The following is a 24845-nucleotide window of genomic DNA, read 5'->3' on the forward strand; positions in this document are numbered from 1 at the left end:
AACAGCAGAAAGAGTAGGTCTCCAAATCTCATTTGAAAAAACACAGTATATGACTAGCAACAAACTGGCACCCAAACTTTTGGAAACTAAGTATGGAAAAATCAAAAGAGTTTCGCAATTCAAATATTTAGGTGAAACAATCTCAGAGACTGGTCTAGAAAAAATTGGAAATGAAATTCGTTGTCAAAAGATGGAGACAGCTTTTAGACTTACAAAAGACATCTACAACAAAAAATGTCTCTCGAGGTACTCTAAATTGAGACATTACAACACGGTCATAAAACCAGAGTGCCTTTATGGGGCTGAAACGCTAATTTTAAACAGAAAAAAGGACATTCAAGAAATCCAAAAAAGAGAAAGAAAAGTAATCAGAAAAATTCTAGGTCCAAAATATACTGAAGAAGGAACATACAGGCTAAGAGCAAATAGTGAAATTCAACAATACACCAGCATATATTCGGATATGAAAAAACGCAGATTAAAATTTTATGGGCATATTAAAAGAATGGATGCTACCAGACTAACTAAACAAGTAGTGGAATTCTACGAAAATCGAAGTAAAGCTAAATTTGAGACAATAAAATGGATTGCTGCTATAAAAGAGGACATGAAAGAGGCAGATATAAAACAAGATGAAATTCAAGACAGAAAATTATTTGGGCAAAAAATTCATGACTGGGTAGTTGGTCAAGCTGAAAAACCAAAGAAAACTGGAACCACATGGTCTGATGAAAGGAAAAGAGCTCATTCCGAGTGAATGAAAACAATTTGGGCAGAGAGAAAGTCTAAAAGAAAATAACTGAATGCCCCGTGATCGTACTTCGCGTGGTCCAGTAGGGCCCAAACGTGAATAATAATAATATTTATGGTGACCACCCAGCTAACTCATTTTCATATGACTGCCCCTTACAAAATATTCTAGTGGATATAATATGTTCATGTTTTATAACTTTTATTCCTTGCCAAATATATGTAATTTGAATGATGTGTTGATTATGGTTAAGCTTTGCATCAACATTTACTTCGCGTTTTAAGCCATTGTATTTGAGCACAGCAAAAGACCTTGAGTAAGGTAAAGAAAGGTGCACGGCTTACCTGGCAAGAGCATTGCATGCGAAGGGTAAGGTTGCTGGTTTCAACCTCTGGCCAGCACACGGTTTTATTATCTGCACCTATTTACATCATACAATTTCATGTTCATTACTTCTTTGAGCAAATCTTACTATCTTTTGGAAAAAGGAAATTATTATATAATTATGCCATAAACTTTAATAATTTTTTTCCTCGGAGACAAAAATGCATTATTACAATTATTTACATCTTTGATGGCACTTCAACAAACTACATGCAGAATAGTGAAAGACATCTTGCTGAGATACAAAATAAATATCACTAATTATGGCTGAAACTTAACAAGAATTTTAAGAAAGGTTTAATACAAAAATTCTTTTACAACGGTGGATACTTCTTCAATGCACTTTTATATATAATAAGTTGAAACACAGACACACGGTAAAGGAAACTTCTTTACAACGAGCATTCAGATTAATAGTAACCTAAGGCTCCATAAACCTAAAGGCAGTAGACAAATTAAGTGCACGAATATTAGACTCTGAAAAACATTTTTCGCTAGGTTTAAATAGTCATTTTTTCTGGAATACTTGTGGAGATTTGTTTACGCAGTCACAGTAAGTATTCTTTAGTGTAATAATGTTCTATGCTCTTTAAACTGTTTTCAGTTGACATTTTGATTTTTCCTATGGTAACAATGACTATTTTCTATCTGCTGTCAATCCATATAATTATTGATTAAACAGAAAATACACGATTATCCACAAATTTTTGAATTTATATTGTAATATTAGGTCTCTTTTACAGAAAGCTCCCATGCATACCTAGGACTACTGGAAGAAAGAATATTTCTGAGAAAAATTTTAGCCACAGCCTCTGGGTAGTTTTCAGACTTAAACTTTCGCTCTGCAGTCGAGATTCATTTAGAGAATGGCTTCTCCATGACATACTTTTACTCAGGAGTGCCACACCAGCAAGGTATGCAGGAGATCTTGTGTGAAGTTTAGATGACAGGGTGAGGTACTGGTTGAAGTAAAGCTGTGTTGTGGGTCACGACTAGATAACCCAAGTCGCTACAATCACTGTCCAGTAAGACTGGAAATAACAAACAAACAACACACACACACACACACACACACACACACACACACACACACACACACACTGAAAAATTCATTTCACAAATGAATGTACATTAATCCATACACATATATATGTTAATACACACACATGTTGGCATCACAGGGCAGGAAAGTTGGTGGAACAGTAGTTTATTTAAACTGTTGTACGCTATAAATTTTTACTTGCGGCATACGCGGTTGGATGAACTCACGGACAAAGTCAACCACGTGTTCACTGACGTGCACAGTCTGCAAGTTAGTCAGATGGGACAATTCACGATAGGCATCCAAGTCCATTCCGAACGTGTAGAACAGTGACAAAGTGCGAAGCTGGGTGCAGTGCCGGAGGAACCACAAGTGGGCGACGTCCTCCGTGTGGGACAACGACAGCGTCTCCAGTCGCGACAGTGACGGCATCACACCGGAGAGGACGTCCGCGTCGACCCGGCACCTCGTCAGGTCCAGCGCCTCGAGTCTCGTCAGGTGACGCAGATTCGACAGTTCCGACGTGCCGGGCCAGTGCGAGAACTCCAGGCAGAGACGGCGCAGTTGCGGGCAGTGGCGCAGGAAGCCCAGGTGCGGCAGATCGCTACCGACGAGGTCCAGCTCCTCGAGCAGCGGCAGACGCGGCAGAACTACGGCCAGCTCGTACGCGTTCGCGGCACTGCCGGCCAGGTAGAGCGAGCGGACTCCGGCAGGCAGGTGCCGCAGGCCCGTCAGCAGCGTGTCCGGCGGCGAGGCCTCGACGCGGAGCTCCCGCAGCCGGCCGCAGTGCCGCAGGAAGGACACGTCCGAGACGAGGTCGCAGCACTCCAGCTGCAACGACACGAGGGACTTCAGACCCGTCGCGGCCACCTCCAGGTCGCCTCCCGCCACGCAACAGTCGCGCAGCCGCAGCCTCTGCAGGTTCCCCAGGTGCCGGAGATTCGCGTACGCGGCCGACGGCAGGTCGGCACAACCTTTCAATTCCAGTTCCTCCAGTGCGTCCGAGCAGTGCCGCAAGAATGCCAGTTCTTCTAGGCCGGGGCACTCTATTTCCAGCGTCCGCAACCGGCCGATCCCCTCCGACGCGTCCAGATAGTCTGCCGACAAGAACTCTGCGTAGACGCACAGGTCTGTGAGATTCGGGCACAGCTCGAGGGCCGTACCGACTGCGTAATCCGCACTAGAGCTGGACGAGGCACAGCAACACACTTCCCGGTCGCGTTTTCGGGCAAAAGCATCTAGTGTCGGTATCGCTTTGAAGATCCGCAATTTCTGGAGAGCCGCAAAATCTATAATCGAACGAGAAGAGAAGATGCTTTCTGCGATGTCGAGTCTAGTCGACAAATACGCGCACCTCAGTCTATGACCGTCCTCTGCAGATGCTATGTCAGAAATGTCCGTCACTAATAGGACCAGGCGGGGGTAGAAAATGTCGATAACAAACTCGGCTGCCGCCTTGATGATGACTTCCTGCAATAGCGGCAGGGCGCGCAAGATGGCGAATGTCTCGAAGGATTCCTTTGGACTTCTGTTGCTGACGTACCTCTTGCCCTTCCACAGGTGAGTGAAGCCCGACACAATTTCGTGCCACTGCTTGCTCACGGCAGCACAGTGTGCTAAGTCGGGAATCGGCAAGTAGCAAAAGATGGAAAACATCACGTCGTACGGCAGATTGTGGATACCGGCAGAAGGAGTTGACGCCATTTCTGTGAACAGACATAAATTTATTAGTTATTCGTCAGAGTAAGCTTCCCTACAGAATATAAGGACGGTTTTTCACTTACGTTACTTGCACGTATAGTATATACGAATACAAATAATGCATTAAGACAATTTTGTGGTCTTCGATCAGACGAATAGTTTGCTGCAGCTCTCTGTGCTAGTCTATTCTGTGCAAGTCCTAGAATTTCTACTGGGTGCCTGAGAAGACCCTGCACCCCACTTTACTTTGTACAACTGAGGAAATAAATAGTTCCTCGATCTGCACCCCAGCTTCGAAGCAGACAAAAAGCACTGTTGCCAGTTTTTTACTGTTTTGTTTCATTATTTTAGTAGTGAAGCCACAGCCGATGTGAGCTGAGAAGCGATCAGTCGTGTGTGCGTGGGTGCTGGTACGTCCACAAGAACGGCAGACAGTGGCCGAGATAAGAAATTCATTTAGAAATTACATCGGCAAGGCCCCACCGAGCAAAACTACCCTGCTTTTGTTTCAGGCAGTGACACACATGTGCTGCATTGTGGATGTGAGGAACCACGAGGGAACATACTGCTGCTGCTGCTGCTGCTGCTCAATTGAGTGATACGTCTCCAGTGAAATCCATTTGAAAAAGGGCACATAACAAAACACCACAGTCGACAACGAATAACTCTCTCTCTCTCTCTCTCTCTCTCTCTCTCTCTCTCTCTCTCTCTCTCACACACACACACACACACACACACACACACACACACTCACACTCACACGAAAATGGACTATTTAATTTAAACCAATGTTGGTGAATGGATCATCTGACATCATCATGCAGCAGTGAATTACAGCCTGTCACGTTTTGTTGACACAATTTCCAAATGCAGTGTCTCTCTCACAAGTATTATTGTATGACAAACTAGTCATATACTGCAGTACACACATTGTTGTTGTTGCTGTGGTCTTCAGTCCTGAGACTGGTTTGATGCAGCTCTCCATGCTACTCTATCCTGTGCAAGCTTCTTCACCTCCCAGTACCTACTGCAACCTACATCCTTCTGAATCTGCTTAGTGTATTCATCTCTTGGTCTCCCTCTACGATTTTTACCCTCCACGCTGCTCTCCAGTACTAAATTTGTGATCCCTTGATGCCTCAGAACATGTCCTACCAACCGATCCCTTCTTCTGGTCAAGTTGTGCCATAAACTCCTCTTCTCCCTAATCCTATTCAGTACCTCCTCATTAGTTATGTGATCTACCCATCTAATCTTCAGCATTCTTCTGTAGCACCACATTTCGAAAGCTTCTATTCTCTTCTTGTCCAAACTATTTACCGTTCATGTTTCACTTCCATACACGGCTACACTCCATACAAATACTTTCAGAAACGACTTCCTAACACTTAAATCTATATTCGATATTAACAAATTTCTCTTCTTCAGAAACGCTTTCCTTGCCATTGCCAGTCTACATTTTATATCCTCTCTACTTCGACCATCATCAGTTAGTTTGCTCCCCAAATAGCAAAACTCCTTTACTACTTTAAGTGCCTCATTTCCTAATCTAATACCCTCAACATCACCCGACTTAATTCGACTACATTCCATTATCCTCGTTTTGCTTTTGTTGATGTTCATCTTATATCCTCCCTTCAAGACACCATCCATTCCGTTCAACTGCTCTTTCAAGTCCTTTGCTGTCTCTGACAGAATTACAATGTCATCAGCGAACCTAAAAGTTTTTATTTCTTCTCCATGGATTTTAATACCTACTCCAAATTTTTTTTTTTTGTTTCCTTTACTGCTTGCTCAATATACAGATTGAATAACATCGGGGAGAGGCTACAACCCTGTCTTACTCCCTTCCCAACCACTGCTTCCCTTTCATGTCCTTCGGCTCTTATAACTGCCATCTGGTTTCTGTACAAATTGTAAATAGCCTTTCGCTCCCTGTATTTTACCCCTGCCACCTTTAGAATTTGAAAGAGAGTATTCCAGTCAACATTGTCAAAAGCTTTCTCTAAGTCTACAAATGCTAGAAACATAGGTTTGCCTTTGCTTAATCTTTCTTCTAAGATAAGTCGTAGTGTCAGTATTGCCTCACATGTTCCAGTATTTCTACGGAATCCAGACTGATCTTCCCCGATGTCGGCTTCTACTAGTTTTTCCATTCGTCTGTAAAGAATTCGTGTTAGTATTTTGCAGCTGTGGCTTATTAAACTGATTGTTCGGTAATTCTCACATCTGTCAACTCCTGCTTTCTTTGGGATTGGAATTATTATATTCTTCTTGAAGTCTGAGGGTATTTCGCCTGTTTCATACATCTTGCTCACCAGATGGTAGAGTGAATGCCTTTTTATAGAGCACAAAAATCTCTTATGTCCAAAAGTTTGAAAAATTTCTCGTTCTTACCCCATCTCGACGATTTTAAAGTTCGGTTCCAAAATTGCAATGACTGCTGATGACAAAATTATACTAATCTATGATTCAAACAAAACCTTACCAGACACAGCTCAGATGAACAAGACTACAACTAATTCAGAGTCCGTAGTGGAACAGACTCATTACATGAGTTAAAACAAGCAAATTTGACCTGTTAGTGCCAGAAGTGGAAAGTAACAGTCATACACTGAATGAATAAAACTGTCTAAAATTGTGTGTCGGATAACAAGTTAAAATGGAGTCAACAGACATATGAACTAAACGAGAGACTCAGTTCTCTTTTTACATGTTATTGTGTTTACATAAAGACATGAGTGTAGGTTTATTTTCATAGTTTTCACTCACTGTTGTTTTTCTGGGACAGTGCACCTAAAGTAAATGAAGTGTCAATTCAGCAGCAGTGAGCATAAACAGTATTGTTAAACATAATTAACTATATATCTTGCAATCACCTTTTTTAGGTTATTAGAATTCTCACACTAACTTCCTAATACATCTTTTGTTTAATGGTTTTTGATGACGACATTAAAATATCACATTCAATTAAACTGTGATGTCCTTAATCAGAACACAAGATGTTCATAAATTTACATAAGTACACTTTAACTGTGAAAATGTTGAAATGTTTGATATGGCACTGAATACAGTATACCTTCAAGTTTTACTCCCAGCTAACACTGTATAGTTCCCAACGTCCCCCTAAGTGGGATCTGTGAATGAGTTATTCCAACTGGTTTTGTGAATCCAAATCTACTACTATAGTTTAGAGACAATTAAGGATTAAATATCACAAGCTGCCACCTTAAAGACAAACTGTTGTTACTCGGTACCATTCTTTCACCGAAACTGGCTGTGCATCACATAGGATGCCGGGTCATGGTCGGCTAGCAGCCTAACGCAGCAATTTAACAAGTTCGGCACTCTCACTTTCATAGTCTGGGTAAATGAACGAGAAGTGCCAGCATTGGAATTTAAACCCCTACTGTTACAATGTGGAAGCAAGACTTGTAAAACTTGTTCAATTGCTGTATCAGACTGCTGGTTGACTCTGACATGGCATCCAATGTGATAAACAGCCAGTTTTGGTGAAAAGATTGTGACAATGAAAAACAGTTTGTACTTGAGTTCATGGATTGTGATATTTTATTCTGAATTGTCTCACCTGTAGAAGATCTGGATTCATGAAATCATAAATGCTGCACGCGTGTGCAACGCCCCCCCCCCCCCCCCCCCCCACACTCTACACCATTATACGACTCTGTGATGGCTGTCGGAATAACTCACATGCACATGTCACCCAGTGGGACAGTGGGAATGTCGGGCACTAGCAGTGTTAGGTGGAAATATGTTGTTGTTGTGGTCTTCAGTCCTGAGACTGGTTTGCTGCAGCTCTCCACGCTGCTCGATCCCGTGCAAACTTCTTCATCTCCCAGTACCTACATCCTTCTGAATCTGTTTAGTGTATTCATCTCTGTCTCCCACTACGATTTTTACCCTCCACACTGCCCTCCAATGCTAAATTTGTGATCCCCTGATGCCTCAGAACATGTCCTACCAACCGGTCCCTTCTTCTCGTCAAGTTGTGCCACAAACTCCTCTTCTCCCCAATTCTATTCAATACTTCATCACTAGTTATGTGATCTACCCATCTAAGCTTCAGCATTCTTCTGTAGCACCACATTTCAAAAGCTTCTATTCACTTCTTGTCCGAACTATTTATCATCCATGTTTTACTTCCATACATGGCCACACTCCATACAAATGCTTTCAGAAACGACTTCCTGTCACTTACATATACTCGATGTTAACAAATTTCTCTTCTTCAGAAATGCTTTCCGCTTTTCTTGATGTTCATCTTATATCCCCCTCTAAAGACACTGTCCATTGCATTCAACGGCTCTTCCAAGTCCTTTGTTGTCTCTGACAGAATTACAATGTCATTGGCAAACCTCAAAGTTTTTATTTCTTCTCCATGGATTTTTAATTCCTACTCCGAATTTTTCTTTTGTTTCCTTTACTTCTTGCTCAATATACAGACTGAATAACATCTGGGACAGGCTACAACCCTGTCTCACTCCCTTCCCAACCACTGCTTCCCTTTAATGCCCATCAACTCTTATAACTGCCATCTGGTTTCTGTACAAATTGTAATTAGCCTTTCGCTCCCTACATTTTACCCCTGCCTCCCTCAGAATTTGAAAGAGAGTATTCCAGTCAACATTGTCAAAAGCTTTCTCTAAGTCTACAAATGCTAGAAACGTAGGTTTGTCTTTCCTTAATCTATTTTCTAAGATAAGTCGTAGGGTCAGTATTGCCTCACGTGTTCCAACATTTCTACGGAATCCAAACTGATCTTCCCCGAGGTCCGCTTCTACCAGTTTCTCCATTCGTCTGTAAAGAATTCGCGTTAGTATTTTGCAGCTGTGACCTATTAAACTGATAGTTTAGTAATTTTCACATCTATCAACACCTGCTTTCTTTGGGATTGGAATTATTATATTCTTCTTGAAGTCTGAGGGTATTTCGCCTGTCTCATACATCTTGCTCACCAGATGGTAGAGTTTTGTCAGGACTGGCTCTCCCAAGGCCGTCAGTAGTTCTAATGGAATGTTGTCTACTCCCGGGGCCTTGTTTCGACTCAGGTCTTTCAGTGTTCTGTCAAACTCTTCACGCAGTATCGTATCTCCCATTTCATCTACATTCTCTTCCATTTCTATAATTCTATATTATATAACTTGAAGATATACTGCTTTCAGTGCTGTATCAAACATTTCTATAAGTTATTTATCCATTCCACAATTAAAGGTTACTGATATACGACTAATTTATAAATACCCTGTACAAGACACAAAAATTACTCTCTTGTAGATTTTGCCTCCATGTCTAGTGCTTATAAGGGAGGTCCTGCTATCTGGTGCAAAGATTCAGGAATATCTGATCCAACTCAACTTAGCCAGGGTGTTTGTTACACCAACTACGGACAGTAAATACAGCCTTAGTGGTGATCTGGATGTAAGAGGAGCAGCAACTACATACATGAACATGAGTTTCATGGAGGTCCTAAGGTGCCATGACCAGCCCTGGGTTAATACTGCTGTGAGCTGCATGATCACTGGGTTGAGTAGGTATCTACATCTATACTCTGCCAACCACCATGAAATGCATGGTAGAGGGTACATCCCACTGTATCCCTTATTACCCTTCCCATTCCATTCATGTACAGAGTGCGGAAAAACTGATTGTTTGAATGCATTTGTGTGTGCAGTAATTATTCTAATCTTATTCTCACAATCTCCATGTGATCTATACATAGGGGGTCGTGACATATTCCTAGTCATCATTTAAGGTGAGTTCTTGAAACTCTGTTAATACACCTTCTCAGGATAGCTTATGTCTATCTTCAAGAGTCTTCAGTTTCGTTCATGTAACGTGTCAGTGACACTCGCCCACAGGTCTCACAAGTATGTGACAACTCGTGCTACTCTTCTCTGTATATGTTCAATACCCCCGTTATTCCTCTCTGGTACACACTTGAGCAACATTCTACAACCAGTCGTACAAGTAATTTGTAAACATCTCCTGTGTATGCTAATCGCACTTCCCTGGCGCTCTACCGATAAGCCAAAGTCTACGACTTGCTTTACCCACACCAGAGCCTATGTGATCATTACATGTCATATCCTCGTGAAGAGTTACATCCAGGTATTTGTATGCGTTGGTCGATTCCTACAGTGACTCGTTGATTGTAGTCAGAGCATCAATGTTTTCCATTTTGTGAAGTGCACAATTTTACATTTCTGAACATTGAGAGTAAGTTGCCAATCTTTGCACCACTTTGAAATCTTATCAAGATTTGACTGAATATTTCTGCATCTTCTTTTGGACAGTACTTCAGTATAGATAACTGCATCATCTGCAAAAAGCCTGAGGTTACTATTAATAAGGTCTCAAAAGTCATTAATATACAACATGAACAGCAAGGGTCCCAACACACTCAAAGTCACTTCCATACGTAACAATGACTCTCCATCCAAGATAACATGTTGCATCCTCCCTATCAAAAAGTCCTCAAGCCAGTCAAATTTTACTTGATGCCCCATACGATCATACTTTTGACAATAAGAGTAGGTGTGGTACTGATTCAAACACTTTTCGGAAATCAAGAAACACTGACTCTACCTCACTGCCTTGATACAAAGGTTTGAGTACGGGGGAAAAAGTGAGGTTGGACTTCACACAATCGATGTTTACGAAATCCGTGCTGGTTAGCATGGAGGAAATCATTCTGTTCGAGATGCCTCACTATGTTTGAGCTCAGAATATGTTTAGAGATTCTACAACAAATCAATTTCAAGGATACTGGATGGTAGTATTGTGCATCACATCTACTACCCTTCTTGTAGACGGGTGTGACATGTGCTTGTTCCAAGAAATGGGCACGTTTTTTCTTCAAAGGATCTATGAAAGATTATAGTTAGAAGAAGTGCTAACTCAGCTGCAAATTCAGTATAGAATCTGGCAGGCATTCCAACAAGCACTGGAGCTTTGTACTATTTTAACAATTTTACGGGTTTCTCAGCATCACTGACACTAATACCGATTTCATTCATCTTTTCAGTGGTACAAGGATTAAATTGGGCAATTCACTTAGCTTTTCTTTTGTGAAAGAACATTTCAAAACAGAATTACACATTTCAGCTTTTACTTTGCCTCTTTCAATTGCAGTTCCTGTCTCATCCACTTTGGTGCCACTAACAGCTTTTACATACAACCAGAATTTCTTTGGGTTTTGTGAAAGATCATTTGATAATATTCTGCAATGTCAGTCACTGATATCAATAGGCATTGCTCTCTTGACAGCCATATGAGTTTCATTTAGCATTTCTCTATTTATAGCTGTTGTGTTCATAGTTGCTCGTAGTCAGCACGTACACAACTTTCCCACTAGAGCGCGCCCCGCTAAGCACAACAGCGCAGGCGCAGCACTCGTCCGTCTCCGCACTACGAGATGGCGCTGTCTTAGAGACGGACCAAATTCTGCTTCCGCCGATCCGCGTATTAATATGTAACGCAGCCAATGAGATTGCTGCTAACGTGGGACCTTTTCTCCTCGCGGATCACACTCGCGCAGTGATACCTGAATGCTAAAGGTATTATAACGAGTGTACAGACCTCCGATTAGTCAGTCTGCACCCAAGTTTCAGTCTGCGCCTAATAAGATTATCATATTCCTGTACATAGCCATGAAGATAAATGAATAGACACTTTGTCGAGTATCAGAGATATGTGAGAATAAGATTAACGTACCAAGACCAAAGGAACTTCAGATTGTCAATTGTAAACAGCATCCAGAACCAAGTTAAGTTATTTTTACGCTTGTTATTATTTTAATAAATGTGTGCGAAAATTAATCAAGTTCTGTTTAAAGTTGGTCACCGTCAATCTGCTACTCTAAGTATGCAAGTGGCATTTCTATCGTCTGACCTAACGGCAGAAGATAAACCCGCCACGATAAGACCACAAGACATATTGGTGACACTCGCCTACTTCGTTAGAGCGACAAGCCAAATAATCTGATAGTGTGTGTGCCGAAGGTCTTACAGTACGCACACCACAATAGCCCTATGCAGTAATCTCCGTTTCTTTAGAAGTTACTTTACAGAAGCTGTACAACTTCAAGGGTCCCTTCCCTTATGAACTTTTCTACTGTGCACATATCTATCCAGTGCATGGTCAACTATTCTTTTAAACTTGAGTCATAGTTCTTCTACATGCTCCTGCCCTCTGCTGAAAGTGTCAAGCTCCTCACTGAGGTACGACGCTACTGATTTTTATCTTGTTTACTGAACAAACATATACTGGGTGATAAAAAAGTCAGTATAAATTTGAAAACTGAATAAATCACAGAATAATGCAGATAGAGAGGTACAAATTGACACACATGCTTGGAATGACATGGGGTTTTATTAGAACCAAAAAAATACAAAAGTTCAAAAAATGTTCGACAGATGGCGCTTCATCTGATCAGAATAGCAATAATTGGCATAACAAAGTAAGACAAAGGAAAGATGATGTTCTTTACAGGAAATGCTCAATATGTCTACCATCATTCCTCAACAATAACTATAGTCGAGGAATAATGTTGGGAACAGCTCTGTAAAGCATGTCCGGAGTTATGGTGAGGCATTGGTGTCAGATGTTGTCTTTCAGCATCCCTAGAAATGTCAGTCGATCACGATACACTTGCAACTTCCGGTAACCCCAAAGCTAATAATCGCACGGACTGAGGTCTGGGGACCTGAGAGGCCAATCGTGACGAAAGTGGCGGCTGAGCACACGATCACCACCAAATGACACGCGCCAGAGATCTTTCACGCAGCTAACAAGATAGGGGTGGAGCGCCATTCTGCATAAACATCGTACGTTCCAGCAGGTGTTTGTCAGCCAGGCTGGCGATGATGCGATTCTGTAACATATCGGCGTATCTCTCACCCGTCATGGTAGCAGATACAAAACCAGAATCGCGCATTTCCTCGAAGAAAAAAGGCCCAATAACGGTAGATGTGGTAAATCCAACCCATACTGTGACTTTCTCGTCGTGCAATGGAGTTTCCACGGCAGTTCTAGGATTTTCGGTAACCCAAATTGTGCAGGTGTGGGCGTTGACGGACCCTTGGTGCGTGAAATGAGCTTTGTTGGTCAACAACACGTTACTCAACCAATTGTCATCTTCCACCATCTTTTGAAACGCCCACACCGCAAATGCCCTCCGCTTCACTAAATTGCCAGGTAACAGTTCACGATGCCGATGGATTTTGTATGAATAGCATCAGAGGGTACGCCTCTCTGCCAACCAAACAGTAGTGTATGGAATGCCGGTGCGAAGTGCGACTGCACGATCGCTGACTTGCACGTGCACAGACGAACCCGCTACAGTCTCCATTTCTTCCTGAACTGTCTCAGCAGCATTACGTCTTGTGCTCGGTTGGCCACTAGTGGCTTCGAACTTCGAAATCATTCTCGCCACAGCTGCATCTATCAACCTTTTCAGGTAACGTCAACATGCTGCGACTGCTGGCGCATCTGATGCTCTCTCTCATTACAGCTCCTTTTGTACACGATTATCATGCGCAGTCACTGACGTTTTGCTGTCCAGCGCCATCTGTTGGACATTTTGTGAACTTTTTTTTGTTTCTAATAAAACTCCATGTCATTCCAAGCATGTGTGGCAATTTTTACCTCTCTATCTACATTATTCCGTGGTTTATTAAGTTTTCAAATTTATACTGACTTTTTGATCACCAGGTATATATCTATCTGCTTGTTTTAATTGCCCTTTTTACTTTTGTGACCGTTGTTTCTGCAACCGTGACATGGTCACTGATACTAGTTTCGATGTGGACATCCTCAAAGACATCAGGTCTATTTGTTGCCGCTAGAGACAATTACTTCAATCATGAGTGGGTTCCCTATCTACCTGTTCCACATAGTTTTCAGAGAAGGCATTTAGAAATGTTTCACGGGATGTCTTATCACGACCACCATTAACAAAACTAATTTTCCCAATTGATTGTCGGATGATTAAAATCTTCACTCACGATTACATTATAAATGGCGAACTTGTGTTCGAGCAAAGTAAGGTTTTCTCTAAAGTTTTTGGTTACATTAGGAGAGGAGTCTAGTGGGCAATAGAAGGATCCATTTATCATTTTATGCCCTCCTCTGATACTGAGACTCGCCCAAACTATTTCACATGCAGCTTCAATTTCTATCTCTCTGGATCCGAGATTCTTGTCTACTGCAACACATACACCATCTTATCCATCTTTTGATTTGCTGCTCCTCGTATTGGCTGTGTTTGCAGTTAACATTTTTTGGGATTAGGGGTCCGCCAGCTATGCAAAACACCGTTTTTCTCAGTACCCAAACATGTTTCGGCACCACTGTGCCATCATCAGTGGGTTTTCATTTTTATTTATTCTGCAATGTGAACATTTTCGTTACATGATTATAAAATTATGTGCATTTTGAGTTCAAACAACAGATTGTTTCTTTTTGTAAATACAATACAAAATGTAAAGGTATTCATGCTCACCAAATGTGAAGGTATTTACAAAAAGAAACGATCTGTTGTTTGAACTAAAAATGCATATAATTTTATTATCATGTAACAAAAATGTTCACATTGCAGAATAAACAAAAACGAAAACCCACTGATGATGGCACAGTGGTGCCGAAACATGTTTGGGTACTCAGAAAAACGGTGTTTTGCGTAACTGACAGACCTCTAATTAAAAAACTACACCACCTTATTTCACCACTGACCTATCCTATCGATTTACACTTAAACTCTCCACAGGTCTCACTGCTATCACATTCAGGTTTCAACCAGCTTCCTGTACCTACTACTATGTGAGCTTCATTGCTTTTCGTGAGCACTCTAAACTCTGCCACTTTGTTGCAAATTCTTTGGCAGTTAATTATTTGGATTTTAAGACTATCACCTGTGGGAGGCATTTCTTTTTATCTTACACCGATACTTCTGGGTTTCATACAACTATCATTATCTGGACTGGACGGAGACTCGCTCAATCTGTAAAACTCTCGTGTGCACCCCACACACAGTCAGCTACCCGAGTAGCAGCCTCTGACAAGTAGTGCATCCCTGACCAATTTAGAAGGACCCTACAGTTCTCAAACCTAATACGCACATCCACAATGTCGCAGCCTATAGTGTGATTAAAACTACTTTGTACTTGACAGCTAGCCGAGCGCGTGACTGTGAGACAGTGTGGGCCAATAGCAAGCTGACGTTCAGCACCCCTCCCCTGCATAGTTGCCACTGCTTATGCGTCACGGTTCAGTACCTGCTAACCACTGATCTTGTGCGCGTTGTGTTGTGTGAACTGCATTATCTCAGTGTCTGCTTCTCCTTTGATTCTACTACAAGTATGTGATAAATTACTGTAGTGGCTTCTTGTACAAAATTTCCGAAAATAAAAAGCGTGGTCATCCTAGAGTTCGTAGTCCGAAATCATCTTCGAAGAAAGTTGGGCAAGGAATAGCATTGAGAGGACAATTGCGCGAATACGTCTGCAACGTACGACAATATTTTGAGATGGAAAGGGAGAAGGGAGGGCCACTTCTTTCCGTTAATAAGGTAGTCGAGAGGACTGCGGCAGCATTAAGAATAAGCAGAACAACCGTTATAAACATAGGCAAAGAGCAAAATGAAAAACTGAACACACATTTCGGGTCATCAACTCTTAACTCCGAACCGCCAAGTCTGGAAACACCGGGGAAAAAACGAAGCGTCAAGAAACGTGTGACGAATGTTGGTTCTTCTGAACAGGATGTGATTCGCAGGCATTTGTATGCATATTATCACTGTAGAGAGCATCCAACGTTACAAAAACTGTATGTAATGCTTAAAGAAGCTGGTCTTTTCGTGGGCAGTAAGTCATCTCCTCGGCTGGTTTTATTAAACCTGGGATTTAATTACGAAAAATTAAGCGAGTATACAGTTTTCTTGGAACGGCAACATATTGCTCTCTTGGCGATTCTGATTTTTGCGGCAGGTAAAGGACATTGAACTCGATGATTTAGTGTGGCTAGATGAAACATGGGTGAATTCTGGTCATACACTGAAGACACGTTGGTCTGACGGATCACAAGAAGGAATGGCAATACCTGTTAGCAAAGGAAGCAGAATAATTCTTGTTCATGCAGGTACCACACGTGGGTTTGTTCCTGACTGTTTACATGTTTTCAGGTCAAAGAAAACCTCAGATTTTTACGAGGAAATGAACCACACCACCTTTTTACGATGGTTTGAAAATTCACTGTTACCAAATTTGTAGAAACCATCGTACATCATTATTGACAATGCGCCATACCACACTGTTGTAAAGGACTAAGCCCCAACGCTATCTTCTAGAAAAGACGAAATTATACAGTGGTTATGACCAAATAATACACAATTCGATGACGGAATGAAGAAAGTGGAACTATTGGAACTTGTGTCACAACATAAGCCACGATACCCGACATACATTGTAGATGAAGTTTCCAACAAACATGGACATTCTGTAATTAGATTACCACCCTATCATTGTCACTTTAATGATATAGAGCTAATATGGGCCCACATCAAGGGGTACATAGCACGTGAAAACAAGACATTCAGGCTTTCAGAAGTGGAAAGATTTTTACATGAAGCTGTTTCTAAAGTAACAGTGGAAAACAGGAGTAATGTTGTAGTACATACAAAAGCTGTCATTCAGGAGGCATGGAAGAACAAATCCTTATGGGAAGATAGTGTTTCTGAATTAATTATTGCTGTCCGGGAGTCACCTGAAAGTTCTAGCAACACAGATATAAACGGCGTTTTCCAGCTGTCGGACACAGAACACGTTGAGTGATGGTAAGTTGCCAAAAAATAAATAAATAAATAAATTTGTACCTTTTGGTGGTGTTGGTCTCGTTGTCTTGGTATTTTGAGTTTTTGTGATTTGTTCTGAAATTCATGGCACAAGACGAAAATGTAACTAACGGCGGTATATGTGCTGCTTCTCGTCTTGGCGAAACTGTAGCACCCACCCACTTCCAACAAGCTCTAAAAATAAATTCAAACCTTTCAGGAACTTTTTCTCGCTTTGACCCCCCACAAAACATGTAAAGGGAAAAAGTTTGTCGCTTACTACATTTCTGGTGTTGATTTGGAAAAAGTTCCGCATCAGACGTGAGATTTTAATTAATTATTCCACTATTACTGGCTGTATTGCTCAGAAAGTTTGCTAACATTATCGAAACATGCCACTGAAGACAACATTAAAATTTTGATGTTGTACGACACACGGTTTAGGAGATGGGGAACGATTAATATTGAGTAGCGTGAAAATTCAACTTTTCGTAAAAAGTTAATTTCTCTATTTCAGTAGCACAAATTTTTCACTGAGTTAAAAAAAGTGTCAGGAGGTAGTCCTCGTATCACTCTACCATGTACAGTTGCCAAATTATAAAAAACATGACTTCCATTCTTTACAGCGGCAGCTGGCAACATTGCACGGCTGCTCAGCGAACTGTCAAGTACAAAGTAGTTTTAATCGCACTATAGCTTGTCACAGAACCTTTGAAGTCTCTGGTTCGTCCTTCCACTCGACTCTAAACCGAAGGGCCACTGACAGTTCTGGGAACAATGCTGCAAATTGTGAGCTTTATTGAAACTCCACGTCCTCTGCCAGTCTCTGGTACGATCTCTGAGCTCAGACGAGAAGCATTAATTTGTTCCAATGTGTGCCACAATCTGCAGCAGGTTGCAGCTCGTTCCCTCAACAGCTGCTGGAATAGCCGCTGCAACGTGTCAAACGAGGCCCCTGCACACGCCAAGTGCACCTGGTGTTTTCTCCTGTCCCTTGCTGCCATTTCCCTAAGGGGTACCATCATTAACTGCGCATTTGAACTGCCAACGATTAACAGGCTCCTACAATCTTACGTTTGCCGCCTCTTGACGCTGGACAGAACAGATTTCTCCAAAACTGGTGAAGTGAGTCATACTGGCAAATTAATGTTGTTTTAAGCAGAAAAATGGGGACACAGTGCTACAGCAAAAATTTTTGATTACTTGGCTAGTGATATAAAATGTATGACAGACAGCAAAGTAAAATTTGAAAACAAACTGAAAAGGTTTCTCCTAGACAACTCCTCCTATTCTGACAATGAATTTTGTACTGTTGTAAGGTGAAAAATGTAGGAATTACAAACTTGCTTATATTCTTATGAATGTTCAGCATGTAGTTATATTAACAAATTAATTTGTGATGTGAATACAAAATGAATTTCCAAATCATTATGATTTGTCATGCAAATGATTCACGAAACACTGATGACGATGACAACGGTTTATGCGATGCTCAACATCGTGGTCATCAGTGTCCATACAAGTTCATAATCTTTCCATTTCCAGTCTCGCCACATCTCAAATTATTATGAGGACAACACAAACACCCAGTCCTAGAGCGGAGAAAATCCTTGTTCCCGGCCGGGAATCGAACCTGGGGGTCCACGAAGAAACGTGGAACTAACAAACTAATTGAGAATCTGAAATAAAGTTAAAAACATACCTCATTAGCTACTCCTTCCATAAATCATCTAGTTTAAACATCTGGAACTACCTCTTAGTGACTCATTTGTTCATTCATACACACATTCTGTGCTGCACATATGATCAGTAAGAAAATCCTTTGGAGATGTGGAATACGTCACGTCATGGGCAGAGGCATTCACTTTATAGTACACTAATAATGCGTGCTAGATCAAGGGGGGGGGGGGGGGGGGGGGTGTTTGCAGGCAAAATACTCTCCGATTTCAAGAAGAAGAAGAAGAAGAACGTAATAATTTCAATCGAAAAGAAATCAGGTGCCGACCGGTGTGAATATTACTAATATGTCATGCTTGCAAAAAACTAACACAAATTCTATACAGAAGAAGAATGGAGAAACTGGCGCAGGCTGACCTTGGAGACTATCAGTTTGGGTTCCAGAAAAATGTTGAAACACGGGGAAGAAGCAAAAGGCTATTTACAACTTGTGCAGGAACCAGACAACACTTACTTGTAAGAGTCGAGGGGCACAAAATGGAAGGGGGCGAGGCCAGGTGGTAGCCTACCCCGATGTTACTCAATCTGTACTCTGAGCAAGCAGTGAAGGAAACCAAAGAAAAAATTTGTGAAGGAATTAAAGTTCAGGGAGGAGAAATAAAAGTTTTGAGATTTTCCAATGACATTTTTAACTGTCATAGATAGCAAAAGGCTTGAAAGAGCATCTGAATAGATCAGACAGCATCTTGAAGGGAGGATATAAGATGGACAGCAACTAAAACAAAACAAGGGTAATGAAATGTAGGCTAATTAAATCAGATGATGCTGAAGGAATTAGATTAAGAAACAATATACTAATGGTACCAACTAAGTTTTGTTATTTGATGGCTAGAGTAGAGAGGATGTGAAATGCTGCAATTCGCACAAAAATGCTATGAGGCGAAGCGACCATTTGGATGCACTTTAATGTCTTTCAAATGTCTTGACCACTTTATTCCCAGAATTGCCTTACACATTTCAACATTCCATCACTTTCATAGGCAACACAAAACTGGTATCAAAATGGCTCTGAGCACTATGGGACTAAACATCTGTGGTCATCAGTCCCCTAGAACTCAGAACTACTTAAACCTAACTAACCTAAGGACATCACACACATCCATGCCCGAGGCAGGATTCGAACCTGCGACCGTAGTAGTCGCGCGGTTCCGGACTGAGCGCCTAGAACCGCTAGACCACCGCGGCCGGCACAAAACTGGTATCGGAAGATATGAAAATATGTTACGTTTCACCACTGATTAGAGACATAGTATAATGAGTAGAACATGGCTTTCTAGCCTACCAGTGTTACGTCAGTCGTATAAAATTGTTCATTAAACATTGTATCTCGTTGACATTCCCAATTATGAGACTAGTGCAAACTGCTGCCAAGGAACAAATTGGAAACCAAATGGACTAAACTGCTAGGCGGTGCTGGACACGCAATACATGCTGCATTTGTTTGTTACAACTACAGTTTCATTGTTACATCAACAAACCTATCATGGTAGCACTCACAAATTGCTTGAATTTCCTGTATGGCACTTATGCATTTGCTCCCATTGGCGGAAATGGCAATGTATGGGTGCCTCCTACTCTTCATAAGTAAGCACTATGTGCCTGAACTGGTATTTCTATGCTTTATACAGGGTTATTACAAACGATTGAAGTGATTTCACAGCTCTACAATAACTTTATTATTTGAGATATTTTCACAATGCTTTGCACACACATACAAAAACTCAAAATGTTTTTTTAGGCATTCACAAATGTTCGATATGTGCCACTTTAGTGATTCGGCAGACATCAAGCTGATAATCAAGTTCCTCCCACACTCAGCGCAGCATGTCCCCATCAATGAGTTTGAAAGCATCGTTGATGCGAGCTCGCAGTTCTGGCACATTGTGTCTGTTCACTTCACCATTAAGAAAAAATGTTGCTTCATCACTGAAAACAAGTTTCGCACTGAATGCATCCTCTTCCATGAGCTGTTGCAACCGCGCCGAAAATTCAAAGCGTTTGTCTTTGTCATCGGGTGTCAGGGCTTGTAGCAATTGTAAACGGTAAGGCTTCTGCTTTAGCCTTTTCCGTAATATTTTCCAAACCATCGGCTTTGGTACGTTTAGCTCCCTGCTGGCTTTATTCGTCGACTTCCGCGGGCTACGTGTGAAACTTGCCCGCACACGTTCAACCGCTTCTTCGCTCACTGCAGGCCGATCCATTGATTTCCCCTTACAGAGGCATCCAGAAGCTTTAAACTGAGCATACCATCGCCAAATGGAGTTAGCAGTTGGTGGATCTTTGTTGGACTTCGTCCTGAAGTGTCGTTGCACTGTTATGACTGACTGATGTGAGTGCATTTCAAGCAAGACATACGCTTTTTCGGCTCCTGTCGCTATTTTGTCTCACTGCGCTCTCGAGCGCTCTGGCGGCAGAAACCTGAAGTGCGGCTTCAGCAGAACAAAACTTTATGAGTTTTTCTACGTATCTGTAGTGTGTCGTGACCATATGTCAATGAATGGAGCTACAGTGAATTTATGAAATCGCTTCAATCATTTGTAATAGCCCTGTATATAATTATAGAATGGTATGTATGAACTGTTACTGTTGGTATTAATTGAGATGCTATAAGTTGTCAAAAATTGTTTTTAACAGACAATTTGCCCGGGTAGCCTAGCACCACTCAACGGCCTCGTCCAATATATTATTTTTTGATGATTCAAAAGATCTGTTATGCATTGTTTCGTAACAGAAAAAAACTGATGTGATTTCCACAATTTGTTTGCTGGTGAAACTCTTTTATATGATTTAATGAAGAAGTTATAGTTGTTAACAGACAAATGCAGCATATACCACGTACCCATCACTGCCTAGTGATTTAGTCCACTTTGTTTACAATTTGTTCCTTCATAGCAGTTTGCACTTGCCTCATGATTCAGAATGTTGACAAGATACACTTTTATATTATTGCAATAACATTGGCAAGCTAGAAAATCATATTCCACTCTTTACACAATGTCTCTAATCAGTGGAGGAAAGAAACACATTCTCATATCTCTGGATATCAGTACTGTATTTTATAGCCTTTGAAAATGAAGCAATATCAAGACACACAAGGCAATTTTGGAAATAATAAAAAAGTGCAGTCGAGACATTTAAAAGTTATTGAGGGATATGAAATGTAGGCAGACAATGGCAAAAACAAGCATTTCTGTACACGTACAAACTTTAGGGACCGATCAACGAGAGGATACGGAGCAAAAAAGGTCTAACAAACTTGTGTCCGGAAATGCACGGTTTCAATGCTAGACCATTTATTCAATCATACATTTTTTACAGAGACTGCAGTGTAATACGCACTGTACCATGCAGCCACAGTTACAATATGTGCTGAAAATGTTTTCCACACGCCTCAACGCACGTTCTGTTGCACACGTTAGCATCGGCCAGGATGCATCCGAACGGTGTCAAAGGCAGTACGAATACGCTGCTTCAGAGTCTCCAGATCGGGAATGGGTTCTGCATGCACAACACTTTTGAGATGGCCCCATAAGCAGAAATCGCCCGGGTCGAGATCCGGTGAACAAGCAGGCCGTGTAACTGGACCCCGTCGTCCGATCAATTCCGCAGGGAAGACACGACTGAGATGCGTTCGGATGTTGACAGCAAAGTGGGCTGGAGCACCACCGTGTAGCTGCCACATAACCCTTTGTATCATCAATGGCACCCTCCCATGTTACCATTCCGGCATTACACAGCCCTCTATTCCACCAAAGCGCTCACAGTCTTTTTACTTATCTCCTTCACCACTAAGCTGCCCCCCCCCCCCCCCCAATCCCTGTATGCTCTCAGAAGCAGCACGTCACTATCCCACCCCCCACCACGCCTTCCCTCCCCGGCCCTGCCCCAGCCTCTTCCTTACCCCCACCACCTGGCTGCTCACCCTGTCACGTGCCGCTTCTCGCAGTCTGGGCTCAGCTGTCAGAGACTGTGGTCTTGATGTGTGCTTTGCACTTGTGTGTATGTTGCCCATTTCCAATGAAGGCCACGTTTGCTGAAAGCTTCCTTTCCGACAGTCTTTTTGTTGTGCCTATCTGTGACTCAGCATCTCCACTTTGTGGCGAGTAGCGCCTATTCTGTTCGTGATGTTGTCACATTCCGTGCTGGATTTTCCACTGTTTGACATCTGATGACTCTAAATAAATTCTCAATAAATTTCTATATCATTCCAAAGTCCTTTTTGACTCACCCTGTACATATTACCCAACTTCCACAGCTTAATTCTCAATTGTAGCTCTGTTTTAGCAGTTTTGACAGCTGAACAGTACAGAGGCGGAAGCTGTGACATTCCATCCGCTGTCTACTGTGATGACTACTCTCTGAGATGCCACCACCAACAAGGGAACCTCCCCATCGCACCCCCCTCAGATTTAGTTATAAGCCGGCACAGTGGATAGGCCTTGAAAAACTGAACACAGATCAATCGAGAAAACAGGAAGAAGTTGTGTGGAACTATGAAAAAAATGAGCAAAATATACATACCGAGTAGTCCGTGCGCAACATAGGCAACATCAATGACGATAATAGCTCAGGAGCGCCGTGGTCCCGTGGTTAGCGTGAGCAGCTCCGAAACGAGTAGTCCTTGGTTCAAGTCTTCCCTCGAGTGAAAAGTTTAATTTTTTATTTTCAGACAATTATCTAAGATCAGGCACTCACACATAATCAACTTCGCTCTCCAAAATTCCAGGGCATGTTCAGATATGCTTGGACATATGCACGATTTGACGGTCTACACACGGAAAAATTTGAAAACGTTAAAAACATATGTTTTGACAGAGCACAGGGAAAACTGTGCGACTGTGAAACTGTTGCATTCATTTGTTGCAGTTCATGTGACAAACTCTTATGTTTTCATCACTTTTTTGGGAGTGATTATCACATCCACAAGAAAACCTAAATCGGGCAAGGTAGAAGAAACTTTTTACCCATTCGCCAAGTATACAAATTAGGTGGGTTGACAACATTTTCCTGTCATGTGATGCACATGCCATCACCAGTGTCGTATAGAATATATCAGACTGTTTTCCTGGGGAGAAATCAGTTGACCTATGACATTGCGATCAAATGTTTTTGGTTCCCATTGGAGAGGCACGTCCTTTTGTCTACTAATCGCACGGTTTTGCGGTGCGGTCGCAAAACAGACACTAAACTTATTACAGTGAGCAGAGACGTCAATGAACGAACGGACAGATCATAACTTTGCGAAAATAAAGAAAGTAAATTTTTCACTCGAGGGAAGACTTGAACCAAGGGCCTCTCATTCCAGAGTTCCTCATGCCAACCACGTGACCACGGCACTGCTGGGGTCTTAGTATCCTTAATGTTGCCTATCTTCCGCATGGACTACTCAGTTTGTATAATTTGCTTATTTTTTTCATAGTTCCACACAACTTCTTCCTGTTTTCTCGATTGATCTGTGTTCAGTTTTTCAAGGCCTATCCACTGTGCCAACTTATAACTAAATCTGAGGGGGGTGCGATGGGGAGGTTCCCTTGCAAGTATAGCTGACAGTCTCTGCTGCCGAGAGCTGCTGCTGTTGCCTCATCCTCGCTTTCACTGATCGGAACACTGCAGTGCCTCACAACACCGGGCCTTTGCAGACTTCATTAATGGCTCACAGTGAGTTGTTCTACCATCATTATTCTGGGACAAAGAACTAACTCAGTAATTGCAGACCCCCCTTCGCCCCCCCCCCTCCCCCCCAACTCAACTCTTAACTATGAGCAGTCTACAGCAACACAAGCAGATATCTCCCAGAGAGGCTGTCACATAACACTTCACGACTACAGCCCTATCACGCAGAGCTGTCGGTTGCTTTTCCGGGCTGCAGTCTACAGCATCAATGAGAGCACCCTCGTAATCCACTAGCTGTTGTTGCAGCACGGGCTACACTACCCATGTAGCTTGCCATAACATCACGAGATGTGCGCCTTCTTTGATGAGACTGAGACGCGTCTGTATTGGTGCACACCGGTGAGGCCAGCATCCTTCTACTAACAAACTGCTGGCAGTCACTTACAAGGGAACCTCCCCATCGCACCCCCCTCAGATTTAGTTATAAGTTGGCACAGTGGACAGGCCTTGAAAAACTGAACACAGATCAGTCGAGAAAACGGGAAGAAGTTGTGTGGAACTATGGAAAAAATAAGTAAAATATACAAACTGAGCAGTCCATGTGCAAGATAAGCAATATCAAGCAGAGTGTCAGCGCAGGAGCGCGGTGGTCCTGTGGTTAGCGTGAACGACTGCGGAACGAGATGTCCGTGGTTCAAGTCTTCCCTCGGTTGAAAATTTTACTTTATTTATTTTCGCAAAGTTATGATCTGTCAGTTCGTTCATTGACA

At 42.1% G+C, this 24845-nt stretch overlaps 1 protein-coding gene across 3 annotated transcripts in view; it reads right to left on the reverse strand.

Annotated features, from left to right (window-relative positions):
- Window positions 1-875: 875 nt before the first annotated feature.
- Window positions 876-24845, reverse strand: part of LOC124553768 — a 51110-nt gene continuing 27140 nt past the window's right edge. For all 3 annotated transcript variants that reach the window (XM_047127705.1, XM_047127706.1, XM_047127704.1), the window contains one exon: window positions 876-3883. In XM_047127705.1, the coding sequence (XP_046983661.1) occupies window positions 2343-3883 (1541 nt within the window). In that variant the 3' untranslated portion in view covers window positions 876-2342. The remainder of the gene's footprint in view (window positions 3884-24845) is intronic.

Source organism: Schistocerca americana, chromosome 11 (genome assembly GCF_021461395.2).
Source record: "Schistocerca americana isolate TAMUIC-IGC-003095 chromosome 11, iqSchAmer2.1, whole genome shotgun sequence".
NCBI lineage: Eukaryota > Metazoa > Arthropoda > Insecta > Orthoptera > Acrididae > Schistocerca > Schistocerca americana.